Source organism: Dipteris shenzhenensis, chromosome 30 (genome assembly GCF_047967505.1).
Source record: "Dipteris shenzhenensis isolate YYH24624 ecotype China chromosome 30, Dip_SZ_1.0, whole genome shotgun sequence".
NCBI lineage: Eukaryota > Viridiplantae > Streptophyta > Polypodiopsida > Gleicheniales > Dipteridaceae > Dipteris > Dipteris shenzhenensis.
This window is the reverse complement of record NC_141625.1, coordinates 13,692,658-13,712,239: the sequence shown is the minus strand read 5'-3', so window position 1 is coordinate 13,712,239 and position 19,582 is coordinate 13,692,658. Positions and strand designations below refer to the sequence as shown.

General features: G+C 46.5%; 1 protein-coding gene and 1 pseudogene across 3 annotated transcripts in view; both read left to right on the top strand.

The window, feature by feature from the left end:
- LOC147881743 (magnesium transporter MRS2-2-like) overlaps positions 1 to 19,582 on the top strand; it is a 108,534-nt gene that overhangs the window by 40,641 nt on the left and 48,311 nt on the right. For all 3 annotated transcript variants that reach the window (XM_087402099.1, XM_087402098.1, XM_087402097.1), the window contains exons 3-14: positions 328 to 404; positions 612 to 683; positions 5,397 to 5,540; positions 5,763 to 5,822; positions 5,916 to 5,997; positions 6,406 to 6,473; positions 9,115 to 9,193; positions 9,276 to 9,335; positions 9,494 to 9,579; positions 9,703 to 9,744; positions 9,837 to 9,969; positions 10,087 to 10,162. In XM_087402099.1, coding sequence (XP_087258225.1) covers positions 328 to 404; positions 612 to 683; positions 5,397 to 5,540; positions 5,763 to 5,822; positions 5,916 to 5,997; positions 6,406 to 6,473; positions 9,115 to 9,193; positions 9,276 to 9,335; positions 9,494 to 9,579; positions 9,703 to 9,744; positions 9,837 to 9,969; positions 10,087 to 10,162 — 979 coding nt within the window. The remainder of the gene's footprint in view (positions 1 to 327; positions 405 to 611; positions 684 to 5,396; positions 5,541 to 5,762; positions 5,823 to 5,915; positions 5,998 to 6,405; positions 6,474 to 9,114; positions 9,194 to 9,275; positions 9,336 to 9,493; positions 9,580 to 9,702; positions 9,745 to 9,836; positions 9,970 to 10,086; positions 10,163 to 19,582) is intronic.
- LOC147881744 (uncharacterized) lies at positions 10,462 to 10,964 on the top strand (annotated as a pseudogene).

Below are 19,582 nucleotides of genomic sequence, written 5' to 3'. Positions count from 1 at the left end.
CACACGTAGGATTATTCCTACTGCATAGTTCCACATACGCTTGAAGGTTATATGTGTTTTAGGACGAATCCAGGCTTAAGACTGTGAATGTATGATCTTAACAATAGATGCAGATTACAGAATAGTGTGACAAATAATATGTTATTTGTTTTATGAGATTTGTTTCGATGCACACACATTCTAGTTTTTAAAGTGATCAATCAAACTCATCAATTAGATCCAGTGGACCGCTGTGTGTACATTATAGAACTTGCTGCAAATTTTTAGAAAACGAGCATGCTCTTTTCTTCTCCAGTCATCATTCAATGTGAGTTTTGATTTTTCCAGGTATTGGTGAGAATGGAAAACGTGCGAGCTCTAGTATGCAGAAACCATTGTTTACTCTTTGATGCTCATCGCCCACGGTTTTCCTTGAGACTTATACTCTATTTGATGGTTCCTTGTCATATTATTAATGTCAATACTTCTTTTGAAGAGATTGAAATCTATTTTTAAAGCAAGTTCATGCAATTGAATCAATGTGAATGAAATAAATTATGTGGTTCTGTTATGCTATTTAGCTTGCCCGTTTTTTCTAAAGCACAATCTTACATTAGTATTTCATGTTTTAGGAAAGGTTCTGTTAAATCAACACCAGTTGAGGGGGATGCTGGGAAACCTTCTCTTTCAGAAGCCTCACATCAGTAAGTCATCTTCCACTTTATTTAAAGCACAATGGCTAACTCTAGTGAAGAAATATGTTCCAGGGTCACTAGTTATGTGAATCGTATGCCTTGAGATGGAACTCGATGGGATAGATCCAGTCTGTTTGAAAAGATTATGTCATAGAAAAACAGTGTATCTCTGTTTTTCTGTGTGTGTGCACCTGCTTGTGTATGTGTGCATGTGGGTGCATTTTGGACATGCATGGAAATATATGTTTTCATTTGCATGTGCACCTCCCCCCCTGCCGAGGGGGGGAAAAAAACACCCAAAAAAAACAATAGAGTAAAAGAATCAATAATTAAAAGAATAAAATAAAAAATAAACGCACCTCCCTGTCCTTGCCCCCTTTCCGGCACTTCTACCTCTCTCCTTAATGCATCCTTCCTGCCCTTCTTTTCTTCAATTTAAGGCATGTACAATTTGTCCAATTTGCAATTCTGGATGCTATCCTGATATGGGAAAACAAGAGAGAGCAAGAGAGCAACCAAACGTGTGAATAGAAGAGATAAGAACAAAGCACAAGTGTAAGGTTTTGTCTTAGTGACAAAACCTTATCCTAACTACTAACTGTGGTTTTGGGAAAAAACCTCTTTTGAGGGAAAAGTGCCTCTAACCCACTTATTGGTCATACATTGGTCACTGCCATGAATTACGGCGATAATTCCAACACCCCCTTGCAGTGCCAATGTGATGATGGGTCCGATGAGTGCAGGGACTATGGACCAATGGTAGCTATATTCTTTGTGCACTCATTTAGCTTCCTCCTATAGCTTGTTTGGACATAGTCTTTGTGTTGTGTTTTGAGGTATTGAGAGAATGGAGGGTGTAGCCTTCATGGTACACAAAGGGGGACGTCTTGATTGCAAAGGTCATCAATGCCTACTTATGACTTCTGTCAAGGGCAATGATGACTCCTTCAAGGAACTTGAGTTTTCAACATGGACTTCTTTAAGGCCCAGATATAGGATAAGGGGAGCAGAAAAGGGTGAACCTGTTAAGCTTTTATGGTGGAGATGAGAGCATCAACAGGTAAGGAGAGTGTGTTGTTACCTGTGGATTACTTAGGATGGAGCTCATTTAGACCTTGTGACTGGAGATTGCTGGGGGGCGATCCTGGATTTTTGGAAGTGCACTCGGTGATGGGGATTCATGTGGAACAGCCACAAGGATCTCATTACTCAGGTGTGTTCCTTGGATGGGATGGTGCCAGAATAGTGATGGATTGAAACAAACTCGGGAAGCATGGTGCCTTGGGTAGAGCCAAGCGGTCCTTGTCTTATGAGGGGGCCAGCTCGATGAACCTGATGGAGGTACCTATATTTCTCAAGAGTGGTTGGCGTGTTCATAATCAAGGAGATCGGTGCCACGGATGGTTGGTGCTACTCGGATTGTACTTGTGTTTCGTGATGGCATACCTTGAACTGGAGCATTTGCATTGGAGAGTGGGTATACACACACGGTGGGTCAGTGAGAGGGTGTGCTGAGGTATGGATGTCACCTTCCCACCTGTGAGGATGACCTGCAGAAGGGCAGATCTGAGAAGAGAAGCAGGGCTGCCACATGGGCACCATGCAGGCTGCCTTGTGTGCTGGCAGCAGCAGCACGTGGAGCGGCAGGAAGAGCCTTATCGTGGCTGCCCAGGCCTATTTGTAGGCAGAGCAGGCTAGCAGAGGCTGCTGACAGGTTAGCAGCAGCAGGTGCAGGTGGCAGGAGCAGAGGATGTGTGGCAGTCTGCAAGGACTGGTTGGCTGTACAGGTGACACATGGCTGGTCGGTGAGCAGGAGCACAGTCTGGAAGACAACATTTTCCCGCAAAGTAATGCCTTTTGGCTTGAGGAATGCGCCTTCAACATTCTAGCGATTTATGGTAGAAACATTCAAGGATTACCTGTCAACTAATGCAAGTTGAATTGGGTCGGCCCAGTCTGCGAGTTTGGTTGGCTGCAGGAACAGACTAGTTGGCCATTGTCTGGGGCATTCCAGCCCTATGAAAGGGCCCCATTGTTGGGGTCCAAAAATTCACTGGTGCCTCAGCTTTGGGCTGTAATCCAGCAGCAGGGAGGTCCAAGGATCCAATCAGGAGTGTGTTGACAAGAGTCATGTGCTTCACCTCACATGTGCCTTGGTGAATAATAATCGCTTTTTCTCGTTCGCTCATTGTATTCTTCCTTTGTTGGCTATAGACGCGTGCTTCACGTGTAGAAGCATGTGTGACTTCCATGGGGAGAGTATCTACTTGTTGATGACCTTAGTTAGTTGGTGAAGAGCATCTATTGGTTGATGCTTTGGTTTGAGAATTTGAGATGTCTCTTTGGAATCGTTAGGACTTGGTGGAGCAAGCTCGTAAATCTGATCTTGAAGAATATGCCCATTAGTCCCTCACATACTGAACTGCATTGAAGCAAGACATTTGGGCATTTCGGTGAGGCCCCAATGTCACATGGCATAAGGGTCGAGAAAGACACCACATGCCCCCACTACATAAACAGGCCGACCCACTAACCTTCCCCAAAATATCCCTGGAAGGATGCAGTGGGTCTTCAACTTGTATGTACAAGCCATAACCACACACCATATTGTAGCAAGACAAAGTCGCTGCCACGGGTTGTTACCATTGCAATAAACTATTGCTGCTAGAACCACGGTGAATGCTGCCATCATTAAAGCTCCCACAATGTGCATAGCCGCTCGGAGCCAGAGCACCTTGCCACACGTTGAAGGCCAGTTAGGTAGAGAGCAGCCACCTATAGTCCACATAGTCCATGGACCAACTTGTCCCACTATCACATGTCACACCACCCATGGAGCAAGGAGCCTGAATGTTCTAATAGCACGTGAGGCCTTATTGGCACAAGGGCTGAGAAAGATGCCACGTGTGGGGGTTCCTCAAGCTCCCACCGCCTAGCCATGTGACCTCATTGCGCTTCCCCAAAATGTAGTGGAGTTCTCAAGTGGGTCTTCAAACCTTCTTCATATAGAAGCCATCACCAGACACCTTATTGTATATGGAACATATAGTCCCCAACAACCACGTGTAAGCACGCGCCAAGGGGCCTTTAGTCCTCATTACATCAATTTATCACAGTTGGACCCTTGAGGTCCCTAAGTGTCCACGAGGGGTTGGGTCAATGTCCCAACAATTTAAAATCCCCTTCATTTCTTTTGCTTTCTATTTGGAATCCGTATCGCCTGAATTTGACGATCGTGCTAGCTTTCCATGGCAAACACACTACCTGGGGGTGCTGGTAGGCTTTAGTGTATGTATTTGTGAAGAACCATGGATTCCTTCTTTTATATAAAGGATAGGTGGTTATAGCGATTGCTTTCAATGATAGGGTCCTTGGTACAAAAAAAAATTCTTATGTTGATTATTTTGACTTGTAGTGGTGTTGTTCTTGCAGCAATCTTATGGATGTCTTGGTCCAGTATTTTGTTTGGGCATAAATGGTCATATCATCGATTGATGTTATTTCTATCATATAGAAGTGGAGTTTTCCTTTTTGTGGCAGCACTGAGTGGCACGTGCCACCTAGGGAAATGTAAGAAAAGGAGAAAGGAGGGGACTATGGAGAGAAGTACAAAGGGGCATGCGTTTGATGCCTCTAGGCAAGGAGTGGGGGTGGCTTGGCCTCCTCATTGTAATGATGGGAGTCTTCCAGGTCTTCACTCTTATCTTCTGTTTCAACTTCAGCTAAATTAGGAAAGAATAAGTTCTCCTTGAGGTTCTTGGAAAAGAGACTCCAAAACTCTTTTGTGGCCCTTCATATCTGCAAATACTCTTCAGCTTCAGCCTTTGATATGCCATTTCCCATCGCTTTTCTAATGTTGCAGGCTTAGTCTCTGCCTGATGCTTCAAGAGGGATGTTTCTATCTCTTTGGTTCTGCCATTTCTCTACTACTTGCTGAGTTAATCATCACTCTAGTTGCTCCCAAGTGGTGTGAACTGTTTTTTGATATTCGGAATCATCTCGCACTTGAAGCTTCATTTTTCTCTCCTTCAAGTTCCAGGTGGGTGTATTGTTATGGTATATGGTGCTTCAGTTTTCTTTTTTACACGCAACCGTATGGCTGGGGGTTTTTAACATTGCTTAGAGGTGAAGAATGGTTTTTGTTATATTTACTATCATGATTGGAAGGTTTAAAATTGTACCTTTTGCATTGACAATCAAACAAGCCTTTGGAATGGGATGTTGTCTGGTTGATAACAGATATTGGTGTGTGATCCATCTCCAAAGTTGTATTTTTGTTTTACTTTGCAGAAAAAAGAACTCTTGTCCTCCCTCACATGACTTGGAATGAAATGTAATGTCCAATAGTGGGGTAATGTTGTGCTAAATTCTATGAGACCCGGGAATCCATGGGAAGTAATACAATCTTTGGCATAATACATCAGCATTCTAAGATCTATTTTTTTAAGTATGACTAGATAGTTACTGAAAATAAAGAACCAAAAGACAACTGCAATTGTAATTCTCTTCTGAAACTACATTAAAGATAGCTCCTTGTTTCTCCTTTGTAATGTGCTCAGTTCTTGGAATTAGATAAGTTGCTCCTACTTTTTATTTCTGTTGATATGATTGTTACCTATTTAGGAACATCTTAAATTAAGCCATTTAAGGCTACTGCGTTCATGATACTTTCTGGTGGAAATGATTGCGCTGTTGTGTTGTGGTTGGCCGCATATCTTTTAGGGCAAGGGAGGCTTTTGCTATCTATATGGCTGACCATGCAAAAAAGCTAGCTTCAAATCCTCAAGATCAAACACCCTTTCATCTTCGAATGATAGAATGCTTACTTGAAGAGACATGCAGTTTTTTTCATCAAAAGGTTGAAAGGTAATCTTCAAGAGTAAACTTTTTTTATAGGCAAATGGTCTTCTAATAAGGGAGAATATGTATGATTGTGGATGCATTTTTTCTATCTGATCTTGTCTTTACTTGTCTCAAAAAATTGCGTTGAATGTTTTAACTAGTGGCTTTTTGAAGTTTGATTGGCTCTATTCACTTCACTTAATTTATAGATGCCTGACTGTATGAATGTATTGATTACTATGCAAGGTTGAAATTGGTGGTTGAAAGAATACTACTGGAGCTAACAAATGACGTCGATATGGGAGGGTATGGTTTAATATCATTTGATTGGGAGGCTGCTGCATCTTTCTTTAAGCAAACGCCTGTAAGTGGTATTGATTGGTTGATGTGCAAATGCAGGTTGCAACGATTGTTACCATTAAAAAGAGCTCTTACAGAAGTAGAGCATGATGTCCGTGACACACATGAGACAATGGATCAGGTTGCTTTCCTTTCATTGTCTTTGTGAACTTCCCTCTCCGATGTCTACCTTACAAGATGTTTCCGTGCTCTAGCAAGATAAATGCTTGGGGGATGAACTCATCAGGGTATCACTCTTGTGAAGCTACTGGATTTTTTTTTTCTAGATCTACCCCTTCATAGAACAGCGGAGGTCCACCAGGCTTATTGTTTATACTAATATTCTGTTCCAACTTCCTAATGTTGTTTATCTGGTATCAAGAGGATTGGGAATTTAAAGTAGCAATACAGTGGTCTTGCAGTTGTTAATTATCACCTATTGAATTTTAGAATGGCGCAAATCTGTTACATGAGTTTACTATAAAGCTAGGATGCTCTTTTTAGCAAATAGGTTCAGCCTATTCTAATCTGTAAATTGGAATGGATGCAGGTATTAGGCAGTGATGACATGCTTGATGCCTTGATTTTAAATGGTGAAGAACCATCCACTTCACAAGGGTATTTTTTTTCCAGAGCATACATGTAGGAAAATGAATGAAATTGTTATGAATGGTGAATAAACAAAGAGCAAGGAGTTGACATGATACACCTAGATAGGGTAGATAGGGTTTATAACAAAGTGGAAATAGAGTGAGACCTCTGAAATATTATTTAATGGAGTATTTAATGGAGCACCGCAAGCCGTGAGACTCCAAATGATCTATAAAATTAATGTAATGGAAAAGAGCTAGCGTGTGACATGACACACCAGATAGGGTTTATGTATAGACTTTTGCAAAAGAAATGAAATGAGATCTGCTTGTTGAAATGTGGCCGGCAGGATCCATGGGACACAAAGACATTACTATAGCGAATACAGCTCTATGTAGCTGTGTTGCATGATACTGTGTACATTTTACATTTTCTAGTCCATGCTGTCAAAAGCACAAGTCATTCAATCTGGCTTTAATGAAGGTATCTCCCTGGTATACAGGGTAAGTCGTTTCTTAAGCTGAGAATCAAGTCAGACTTCTACAACCATTCGGCATCATGGGGGAGGGATTGTTGGGCTAAACCCACCATGGGGATTAAATAATGCCCTTATGGGTTGTAACATCGCGTCTACATTAGGTTATGACATGTGTAACTATGTTTGGGTCCTAGACGATTTGTGATCTTGAATATAACTCTAGTTCAATTTTGCACTGGTATAGTGGCACTATGCCACGTGTCGCTCTAGGACCTAATCTTAGTCTAAGATTAGGGTTTCCTACAAAACCCATAATTCCTTTGTATTTCAAACTATGTACAATTCATTTCAGCTTTCTGCAATGCTATTTGTTATTTTTTCTCTCACAAACGTTATAGAAGAGTTCGACTCCTTATCTCTAGATTAATCAAACAAAAAGGTAATCTTACAAGTAACTTTATTAACCTTTGCATGTCTTTCTCCATCCTTGGTAAGTGTGAACTATTGCGCAAATGCTCTCAAGAAAAGACACGAAAGACTCTTCGTTTTCTTTCTAGGAAATACTTGACTCATGTCCTATTTTTGCCAAGAAGTGCAGAATGTTGATCCATGAAGGCGTCCTGAGGTGCTTCTTAAGATCTCATGCCATCGTAGCAGTTGGTTGTTGAGTTTTTCACTACTTGTTGGAGCCCTGTGTTAGAGGCCCTCCCCAACAAGGGATGACATTTGCACCAGAGAATGGCAGATAAGATAGCTGTCTTGAAAATTCACATTTGCTACTTACCATAAAACTCCTTTCCCCTTCCTACTGGAAAACAGTTCAGTCATGTTCCTGATAACAGCTTTGCATGATAAGGATCTACACTTCATCTTATGGTCTAGGCCATGCCTGGTTCTGAAGAAATGAGTTCAATGTCTTTGGCATGCAAACTTGAGTGGTAAGGAGAGATGAACAATGGGATACCATGCAATTTGAGGTGAATTGTATCTTACTTGAAACCGAAGCAAAGTTCGGTTGCTTTTATTTTCTACTTTTCTTGGGTTGATGGAGTTGGTTGGCCAAGTTTTGGAACCTAGTCTTGCTGCCGTTTAAGCCTGGGCCTGATACATCTGGAGTTGGCTGAAAAGAGGTGAGATCTATCATAGAGGCCAAATTACAAAGGATAAGCTATGTTGCTACATAAATAGTAAGTTGGGTACTTTGTCAGCTAGGCGATCTTTTTCTCAGGTTTTATGCTGGGCATGCATCCCAAGTGAGGAAAATTGAACTTGTGAAAACCATCTTCCAATTGCTTTTGATCAATGCCCACAATCTTTTCCACAATTAGCTTAATCCTCAGTCTTTAGCTGCTCCCCCCCAAAGGAGATTGAGCTACTTTTGTAGGTGTCCTCTTATAAACGGGAGGGGGGTGTCACGTCTCTTATCTTTCATTACTTTCCCATGACAAATAAATTCATGGGACAGGAACTCAGTAGGAAGACCTTTTTATAAATGGATGCTCAAGTATGTGTGGGTGTGTGGATTTGTGTGTGAAAGCATATGTTTATAGTATGGTCTACACCCACTGTTGGGAGCTGATGATGTTAGTGGGGATGTCATAGTAGCTAGTCCCTGCTATGCGTGATGGAATTTATGGTTTTCAATCTTATGAGTGACTACTATGAGTTTGAAACTGCACTATGGTCATGTTTTTAAAGGATGAGTTTGGGCATGTTCCTAGATTCATCTAGATATATGGGACATTCAGACAGGTTAGTGTAAACTGGTTGATAATAACATGACAGGAGACAACACTGGATCGAAAAGTGAATTCTCATGGGAAGGGGGCCAGGGCTATGGGTTGAGCATCAGTTGAAGGGTTCAAAAGGAGCCAATTAAAAGGAAGCTATTAGTCAAGTCTGCAGATCTTTCCTGTCATGGTTCATTGCTTTATCAATTCAGGAAGCTCTACATTGACTTAGTAATTAATACTACTTTTGGTAAGCATTATCTGAACAGGGCAAGATCATATCCAGGTCCGCAAAACTGTGAATGACTTTGGAATATGATATGGGAGGATTTGTAAGAACGAAAAAGCATACACTATATGATATTGAAAATCCAGAAAATCATCGACATATAAGTACTTTTGCCAAAATTGTGCAAATGATCTGGAAAGTCCTTGTTGAAATTTCAATCTTTTATTCCAGGGAAGGTCACAGTACTGTACAGCACACCAACAAAGTTCGTCAGGCAGCTGCAGACATGATTGTGTCCTACCAGCGTGAGGTATTCCCTAATTCCCACGAATGTACTGATGTGCTAAGAGTATAATTTTCGTTTTAAACCAAGGTCTGCTTTTATGGTATAGATTGATGATGCTGGAGGTGCACTGGAAGAGATGAGGAAGGACATGGACTCAGCACAAGAGGTAATAACAACACAGAAAATTGTCGTGCTTTTTCTTTGTAGAATATGGCAATAGACACTAAAGAAGTGGTGCTTAGAGCTTATCACAGAATTGAGACAGGCAGTGTTGATTTTCTGCATGAAAGTTTGGTTAATGGAAGGGACAATGCGTAAGTGAAGGTGTGGGAGCTTGGTCTTGATACAACGCGCAATCGAATTATAACTTTGAACCTATATTTCTCCATTGCAACAGTGTCCTTAAGTTTGTAAGTGTTACTATCTCCTTGTATGCAAGACAAGTACATCCTTTCAAGTGTTCCACTGAAGAAAATTATTTTCACCATTGGGTGTCCAGCTCTATGATCTGATTGAGCAAATAATCGTTACAGAGCTACTGTACCAGCAAGCTTTTTGGGCATGAATCTCAAAAGGTGTGTAAGTCATCTCGAGGTACATTTTTTCTTGCATCTTACTTTAGTTTGGGCTTTGTATATTCTTACAGCTTGTTTGGACTTTTATGTAGTGGGATTGAGGATCACCCGCATATGTTCTACTGGGTGATGTGGTCAACATCAACTGTAGCTTTGACATGTTTTTGTGCTCTTATTTGTGCCTTTCGCATATGGCCCAATTTTCAAGACAAGCGACGTGCTCAGGTGCGAATCGCATAGTTGAGTATAGCTCTATTGAAAAGTCCTTGGTAGCATTGAAGGCGTAATTCATCACATCTTAGTTTTCTGGTTGAATCTTAAAATGACCTCATTTTCTCCTAGGATCTTGCTGCTCTCAGGGATCTTCTGCAACACATGGATGCTATAGATGATATTTTTCGATCAGTCACAAGCCAAGGTATAAATTTAAGCTAACCGGTCGACCTTGTTTATATTGTCAGACTCAGTCTCTGGCATTTCTGAATTGTAGCAGTGATGATATTAGTGGCATCAAAGTTAGATCATTTTTATAGTGATGTATTTGCATTTTGCTTTTAATAGCCTTGCATTTTGTTTTTTGTTGGATGGAATCTAAAAAGCAAGATATGAAAAAGAAAAGGTGCACAAAAGTTGTAGATTTGTTGGTTAAACTTTCTTTTAGAAAATTTGTTCATGACTCTAGGAGACTCTTTATTTCAACAAAGCATTCGTATTCCAATGGGCACTAATTGTGCTGTTTTCTTAGCAGACTTCTACCTTTTCACTTATGAATTTGAGTTTATGCAACGATTTACCTCTTGTGAGACTTGTCCAGGCGTTCTTCATAAACTTAGTCAGGTTAGGAGATTCATAGATGACTCGTTAGTCCCAAACATTCCAAACTTTAAAGTTTTTATGTACAAAGATCCAAGCTCTTTTGGTGGAGGAATTTACCCTCCTGAGTTTTGTGAACTTAATTATAATAGTGGAAGCTTCCGTAGTTTCTTGGATCTTAGAATTACTCAATCTTCTTTAGGTTTTAGAAGTAGATATATATGATAAAAGACAACCACCTGAGTATGCTATGTTGAATATCATACGAATGCCTCACAGACTCAATTATATCTGATATGGCTAAATATGGAGCAATTACTTTCCAATTCTATAGGTTTTCTGGTCTTTGCACTAGTAAGAGTGCATTTATCTCTCAATTTAGTAATTTCATCCTATTACTTCTTTGAAAAGGGTTGTAATACAAGAAAAGTAATGAAGAAGCTCCGCTTTAGCCTATGTGGTAGTTGTTACAGCTTCGGATTTCAGCTTTGGGTATGTTTAGGATCCTTGAACGTAGAATCAAAATCCAAAGTGGGGAGCTTCATAGCCCATTTTCTAAGAAAGATATAGAACCAACATAAGATATATTTCCCTCCACAAAGGGACACAATACAACAGAGTCCAGAGTCCCACCAAACCGTGGTCTTATGTCCTTACCAAAAGTATAACAAGCAAACCACACTCTCTGAAAACTGAAACCCTGACAGTAATATCACGGGTGTAGGCACACAGATTATCCACCCAGCCAACCTCTACGTAAGCATGAACGGCAGATTCTTTCAATTCAGCTTCTACATGCCCACAACAGAGCCCACAAATCCCTAGATGGATCTAGCTTGCCACATGTCATCATTCTAGGGTACCTCTTAAATGAACCATATACCCCTCTCTTGGGATACCATTTATTCAATTTCCCCTAGGCACATTACATATTTAATGCATTTTAAGACCCAGAGCCTTAGACCCATCTAGTCAGTGCCTTGTCACCCTCATCAAGGACCTTGACATTAATTCTCTTGACCATTTACATGAAGCCCAAATAAATATAATATAAACATTGATCCTTTAAAGGAAAATGTCCACTGACCCTTCCAAGGTCATGTTACCTCAACTTGAGCGTAACATTCCTTCCCTCTTCAAGCATAAGCGTCTTCGATGATAATGTGTGGGACACTCTCCATAATTGGTATACGGACTCCCAAGTAGCTTTTGATAGAGGTAAACCATGCCATGCAACCAACACCGTGGGTATCTTCCGATTGCGTACTTGCATTGTTCCTCGGTCCAGGATTCTTATTGGTTTGCGTCTTGCATTATCCTCTATTTCCTGAAACAAGACCACGGCCTCAAGTAGTGAGTCATCTCCATGCAAAAATTTCGTCGAGCCTAGGAAGGCTAAAGTACCTAATATTGCCAATTATAGGCTGGAAAAGTATTCTGGTCGGATGAATGACCGTAGTTTTGATGTCATTGAGACCTGGTTACACAAATGGGACGAGGCGTTTCGCCATTTGTGAAATCAGAAATGATATCAAGAAAATCTGCGAGGCCACCCACATGTTTAGTGAGGCAGTGGATAGGTGGTAGATTAAGAAACAGAAAGATGGTATAGCATCCACTACCTGGGAGGGGTTTAAAAGAGAATTCAGAAAACACTTCTTACCTCCTGACGAAGCATCCCGAGCTTGGGATCAGTATAGAAACCTTCGTCAGAGAAATTTATCAGTGGCAGAATACACTGATAAGTTTCAAGAGAGCGTAATGAAGGTTGATGAACCCCTACCTCAATCAAGCCTCAATGAAGCATATGCTCTAAGCATATCCTCTAAAATTTGGTTGATTCTCTCCGTCTGATCATCCGTTTGTGGACGATCCCCACTACTTATTCCCAACTCAGTCCTTAGTGTCTCAAACACCGCAATCCAAAAATGACTGGTAAATTTAACATCATTGTCTGACACTATAGATTTGGGTAATCCATGCATGTTACGCTCAAGTCGAGGTAACATGACCTCGGAAGGGTCAGTCGGCATTTTCCTTTAAAGGATCAATGTTTGTATTATATTTGTTTGGGCTTCATGTAAATGATCAAAAAGGAATAAATGGTCAAGGTCCTTGGTGAGGGTGACATGGCACTAGACTAGGTGGATCTAAGGCTAAGGGACTTTAATGCATTAAATGTGCCTAGGGGCAAATGTTTTAAAGATATCCCAAGAGAGGGGTAAATAATGCATTAAGGAAGGACCCTACAATTATGACATGTGGCATACTAGATTCATCTAGGGAGTTTTGGGGCTCGTTGGAAAAATGCAAGCATGAGCTTTTATGTAATAGACTATCCGTGAGTTTGCTACCAACGAGGTTGGCTGGGAGGAGAAACCAAGTGCCCGTGCTCGTGATTCCACGAAAGGAAGGCAGAAATCAGTTCGTAATGTTTCATTTGGTATCAGAGCGCAGAATATCTGGGTAGCATGGATGAACGAGTTGCGTACGAAAGGGTAACAAGCGGAATTGCCAGGAGTTGGAAATCTGGCCCTTCAGATTTGCGTTACGTATTAGGAGCAGCGCAGCTACTGTAGGTGATGGCGCAACTGTGGGGTCTCGAACGTCATCACCATTGCAGGAGAGCAGGAGCGCGTACAGTTGCAGGCTATATAATCTGGCATCATGCAAGGATAACGGGTGGTTACCTTCAAGACTCCATGACATCGCGGGAAGGGACGAGTTGTCGCAGGAGTGTAGGGTTCACGTAGCCAGGTGATGGAAGGTAGACGAAAGTTTTAGACACCTGCTGGTTTACGGTTAGCTTAGGGCCAGGGAACTGTGGCTCATGATACTTTTTTTTTTTTGGCCGAAAAAACAGTGCTAATTATATTACTTCGAAAACAAGATACAAGAGGTCAGCATTGCAACTGATGGGCTGCGTTCACAAATCGGACGCAGCCCAAAAGGTAACAAAAAGTAAAGCTCTCTCTCACGGAGGGATCAGGCGAGTGTGAATGAACAGCCAGAGAGGTGGTGAGTAGCGTCACTGAAGGCCCTGCGAAGTATGCTCGAAGAAGAGGCCCTGTGTGTCCCAAACTCGGAGGAAACGTCTCCGCTTCTCCCGGCCGGCCCGGGAGTCGCCCTGTATCTGGTCCCACTGGCCTCTGAGGGTGTGTATAATCTCACTCCAGATGTCCGTCATGATTTGGGCAGTCGATAAGGAGGTGCCACCGAGGATCTGCGCGCAGCGCGAGGTCCAAATGTGCCATCCTGCGATGCTGCTAATAATCTCCCAGACTGGCTGCCTCTCCTGAGATCCTGTGCCAGCCTCTGCCAGGTGCGGCGGAATGCTCTCGAGCGGCCTCCACGTCCCCTGTGTGATAAGGAATGTGGGGTCCTGTTGACATGCCTCGAACAAGTGATGAAAACCAGGTGCGGTGCTGCACCAGCAGAACGCGCCCCAAGTGATCAATCCTAGCTCCGGTGCTGCGCGAGTAAGGATCCCGAAGGTCCACCTCCACACTTCCTGGGCGCGAGTGCAGCTCCATAGGCAGTGTTTTGGTGACTCCTCGTCCTCATGATAGATCTGACAACGTCCGTCCTGACCTATCTGCCGCAACCAGCTCCCCACTGGAAGACCTTTGTGGGCGAGAAGCCACAAGAAGTAGGAGATCTTCCGCGGCCGCCAGCTCTCCCACAAGGCCTTCCAGAAGGCCTGCAAAAATAACCTGGAGATACCCTGTGCATACCAACTGGGCCGCTGGGTGGGAGGGCGGCCCTGCATCCTCCCGAGAACTTGCCTGCCCAATGTCGTGCTGTAGGCAAAGAAAGAGGTCGGCCCCTGACCGGTCACAATCTCTGGCCATCTCCACTCTCCTAGGTCCCAATCAAGCTTTGACAAGGCCCGCCCCTCCCAGAGCCAGAGTCGCCAAAGCTGCAGCTGATCCTGCTCTATGCTAGGATCGGTCCGCCAAACCTTCCCCACGAGGCCTACAACCCGAACCCTCCGCCAAGGGAGTAGGGGGTCGATGAGCACATCCTCTCTCCTGAGTCGGCCGTCCCCCATAACCGTGAAGAAGGAAACAGAGGAGTCGTCCATTCGACCTGCAACCACCAGTGGGATGCCACGGGGGGTGAACTGTCCCAGCCAACGGTCATCCCCCGGCATGAGGATCTGAAACTCGGGTGGAACCAACCAATCAGCTGGAATTGCTCCGTCTATCTCCGTACGTCTCCCCTGAGCTCCACGGGCACCTCCAGCTGCGTCTGCAAGATCAGCGATGTCCAAATGTCTGTACGTGTCCCTCCAAACTCGAAGGGACCGGGCTGGCCCCCGCATCCAGCCGTCCCACCTGATGTGTGATCTCTCCCCTAGCTGAAGGCCCTCGGCATCTTTGACCTGATCGTTCCAGATAAGCGGTTGGCGATCGATCTCCTCTTGACAGCTAGGAGGGGACTGTATGAGACTGAGGCGGAGCCGCCTCCAAACCATGAGGAGGCTACGAACGAGTGGGGAGCGGGGCTGAGTGAGCGGGGCGGAAGTGAAGATCCACCTGAGGGACGGTAGCCACTCTCCACTTCGGCGCGGGACAAAGAACCAACCCCCTGCTGAAGTAACATCTTCCACGTTTGCCCCCCCGGGGTCAAACCGCGGATAACTAGCTTGCCCAGCAGGGCGTGACTCTGAAGCTCTAGATCGATGACCCCCAGGCCACCCTCAGCCTGTGGAAGAATGACTGTCTGCCAAGCAACCCTAGCTCTGGTATCTCTGAGACCATCCCCCCGGACCACAGGAAGTTCCGAACCAACCTCCTAAGTTGTGCCACGCTGGATCTCGAGAAACACCAACATGAAGCCACATACTTAGCCGTGGCTAGGAGGACTTGGTTGACTACCAGAGCACGACCTGCAAGGGAGAGCTTAGCAGTGCTCCAGAAAGCCAGCTTCTGTCGAATGGAATCTAGTACCGGGAGAAACTGTTGAGCTGGCGTGATATCCAGGCCGACCTGAAAGTCGAGATATCTAGCTGTCTGTCCCTGCGGGATCCACTTGAAACCCAGAAACCTCCCCCACTGAGAGCACGCCCCGGGGTTTGTGAGAAAACCAACTGATTTGTTCCAGTTGATTTTCGCACCGGCTGCCGAACAGAAGACCTCTAGGGCCATCCTCACCCTCTCCAGCATCATCTCATCATCCTGGACATACAGTGCTGTGTCATCCGCATACTCCGAGTCCAGGAGCTCCGTGTCCTCCCCGAGGGGAAGGCGAATACCCCGGATCCCGGTAGACCTCGCCCAAAGGTAGTATGTCATAGCCTCGGTGAAGAAGAGAAACAGGTAAGGAGCAAGGGGGCAGCCCTGATGCACTGATCTCTCCAAACGAAAACGCTCTCCCATCCTGCCGCCAATGATGACCCTTGCTAGAAGCTGTCTTGTATAACTCTGAAATACCCTGAATCCATCTTGCTGGGAAACCTAGTCGCTCCAGAGTCCCCTCCAGGAAGGACCAGTCCACTCGATCGTAGGCCTTCTCAAAGTCGAGAAGTAGGATGGCTAAATGTGACCCACTGTGCTGAGCCCACTCCGCCGCCTCTGAGAGGTGAAGACATTATCCAGGATACTGCGATCCTGGACAAAGCCTGTCTGAGTGTCATGAATGAGGTCTGGAAGTAGAGGCCGAACTCTGGCGCTGATCATCTTGGCAAGGATTTTGTAGGCAGTGGTGAGGAGGGTGATCGGGCGCCACTGACGGATCTCCTGTCGATCTCCTCCCTTCGGGATGAGGCAAATCAGTCCCGAGGAGAGGCTCTCTGGCATATATCCGCTGCTGAAAATCCTCTGAAGAGCTGCTAGGAGAGGCTGATGGATCTGATCCCAGAAGGAGGTGAAGAAAGCTCGAGATAGCCCATCCTCGCCAGGGCATTTCTGCCCGTCGATGGCCATCAAGGCCTCCAACATCTCGTCCGTAGTGAACGGTGCCAACAACGTCGCCTGCATGCTGGGCTGGACCAGGGATGGAATGTGCCTCCACACCTCCTCATAGGAGCATCGAGTGCGAGGGGCAAGCTGCTACTGCTGGAAAAGAGACCTGTAGAAGTCGGTAGCCAACCCCAAGACCTCACCCGGATCAGTAACGATGTGCCCCTCCGCTGTCCTAAGACTCCGTAGCTGATCACCTGCTGCTCTCTGGCCATGCATCCTGAAGAACTCCCTGCACATCCGGTCGCCCTTCCAAGCCCAGAAAGAGAGAGAGGCGTGATAGGAAAACTCTGAACGGCGCTAGAGAGTCTCCTCAAGAAGGGCTCTGGCTCGAAGGGCCTGTATCCGAAGCTCCTCCGAGCCCGGGGCTGCCTGCTGGAGTCGCTGAATGGAAGCGAGGTCCCTCCGAAGAGCTCTCTCTCTGCCCCACCACTCCTGTCGAACCTGTAGGGTTGCGAGCTGGCAAATCTGGCTGGACTCCTGCAAAGCCTGCGCCACCGAATCAACTAGATCCACGCACTCGCCCCAATCTCTGTCCCATAGGTTGTCGATACTGCTGCGCACGTCCTCCCTCGAGAAGATGGAGTCGAGAATCCGGCACGAACGGGGGGGAAGGGCCTGAACTGCCGAGTCTAATGATAAGAGCACAGGCGCATGGTCGGAAAGTGTCGTCCTCGGAACTATACCCGCCTGACCGCCTCTGTTGATGGCCCAATCACTGACATAAAATCTATCTAGCCTCTCCAGGAGTCTGCCTCCTTCCCTGCGGAAGCCCCACGAGAAGTCCAAGCTCCCGTGCCAATGACGGAAGGACGGGTCTCTCCAGCTGTCTCTACCTCCTGTCGCGAAGATAAATGAGTCCCAAGCGGACTGCTCTGCCTGAGACATGCCTGTAAACTCTGGTCCTCTACCCTGCTGGTCCTCCAAGGTCTCCAGATTGTTGAAGTCACCTCCAACAATCCAGGAATCCATGTCTGGGAGAATCCCTGTGAGTGTCCTCCAGAAGGTGGCTCTGCACCGGAGGTCTGTGGGAGCATAAATGTTGAGGATTCCTGTTCTAGAACCCTCCAACTCCAGGCCTACCCAAAGGGCACGGCCTGGGATCAACGTGCCATGACCAAAAACTCCCTGGGCTAACTGCTCGCACACGGAAGTACAGACACCTCCACTCCTCCCCTGTGCGCCGATCGAGGGCTCCCAATAAGTGTGAGAACGTCCAGGGAGAATCTTCCCGCAGCTACGGGAATGAGCCACAGAAAGCTTGTGCTCCTGGAGCAGAAGTATATCCAAACGACCAATCACTGTTGGCTGAAGTTCCTGTCTCAAAATGAGCTTCCTAGGACCACGGGTGCCAGAAGAATGAAACCCGTTCACATTCCAGGAGACAAGGTGTAGGCTCATGGTGAGGACTAGGAGGCTGCGAACAACTGTCTGCTCGCGGCAGATGTCGATGAAGAAGCTGACATTTCGGAGTGGAGGCGCTGACGCTTATGAGAAGGTTTGGAGGGGGAGGCGGGGTCGTCCTGCCCGTTCTTCAACACCTTTAGCAAAGGCGAGAGGCCTTTGGTGCCATGAGCAAATGCTTTCTCGAGCCAGCTCGAGATCTCTGAAGTAGTCATCCTGTAGAAGGCTCGGAGTTTCTGAGGGGTCCAGGCTCTGACATCCTGGGGGAGGGGCCATGACAGAGGGGGCCTGAGGATCACAATCAATCTGAAGCGTTTGGCGGCGCAACGCCACCGTAGGCGCACGTCACCCTCGGACCACTGAGTCTCGAGAAGCTGCCCACCGGACGGGCCTATCCAGGAGCAAACTTGAGCGTGCGTCTGCTCTCTAAGAGCCTCCCAGACCGAGTCATCTGTCCAAGTCTCGGTGCCGTCGCTGAGGAACGTGAAAGCAAAGCTAGGGCCATCCCTCGGGGCCAAGGCTGCGATCTTCCCATCCGCCCCTTTGCGGAGTAGGAAGATACTGATGTTGAGACAAGCACGGAATGTCCCAAGGTCGGCCACATCCAAGTAGTCCCAAGGGCCAGATCTGTAAAAGTCGCGAGGAAGCTCTCTCCTGAAGCTGAGGCCCACCAGAGTCTGCAACTGAGGGGCTAGCGGACAGGGAAGCTTGCTCCAGTGGTGGTGTAGACTCAGGGTGTCCTGCGTGTGGAGGGGAAGGGGGAGGTGGCTGGGGGGTAGGCGACTCAGACTCCACGGAGGCGACTAGCGGGGGGGGTGGAGGAGGGGGAGTGGGGGCTGCCCTCGGCTGAGGAACCATCGGTACAGCTGACACTGCAGGAGAGATGAGAGAGGCGGGGGGGGGATGGGGCTGCACCTGGGACTGGGGTTGAGAAGGAGGAGGAGGAGACTGAAGAGGAAGAGGCGGGGGCTGAAGCTGCGGGTCGGGAAGAGGGGGGTGCGACTGGGGAAGGGGCTGGGACTGAGTGGAAAGGCGCTGGGGAGCGGAAGAGAGGGGGACCTGAGGCTGTGGAGGGCGGGCTACCGTCGAAGAAGAAGCTCTCCCAGGACCCTGGGGCGGCTGCCTGTCAGGTCTCTGAGGTGCTGCTGCAGGTTGGGTAACCTCTGCCTCCTTGCCTTTATCGGAAATCTTCTTGTTCTTTCCTCTTTTTCTTCTAACCTCAGTCCAACCGCCAACTAACTCAGGACCGGCGGACTCCAGCTGCCTCTGCTCCTCCTGACGTGGCTGCCCGGAGGGGGCGGAGGGGGAGGGGGCGGGGGGGGCCGAGAGGAACTGGCGAATCGTGGACAAACAGCAGCCAAGTGCCCAAAGCCGTGACACCTCAGGCACTGGCCTGGCTGTCCGGTGACTACCATGCTCTGGGTGATGCTGCCGGCATCTGTCACGATCTCGATCACTGCAGGGAGAGTCGCAGGGTCCGCCACAGCCACACGGACTCGGGGGCTCCTGCCGTAGTCACCGCGTCGGCGAAAGTGTCGTGCATAACCCAGCCAAAGTGGGAGCCCAGGTCCCTGACAATCGGCTGCAGCTCAGCAGCAAGACCTGGAAAAACTAGCGTCACTGGATGGCGAGGTATGCGGAACCGAGCATCAAAATCC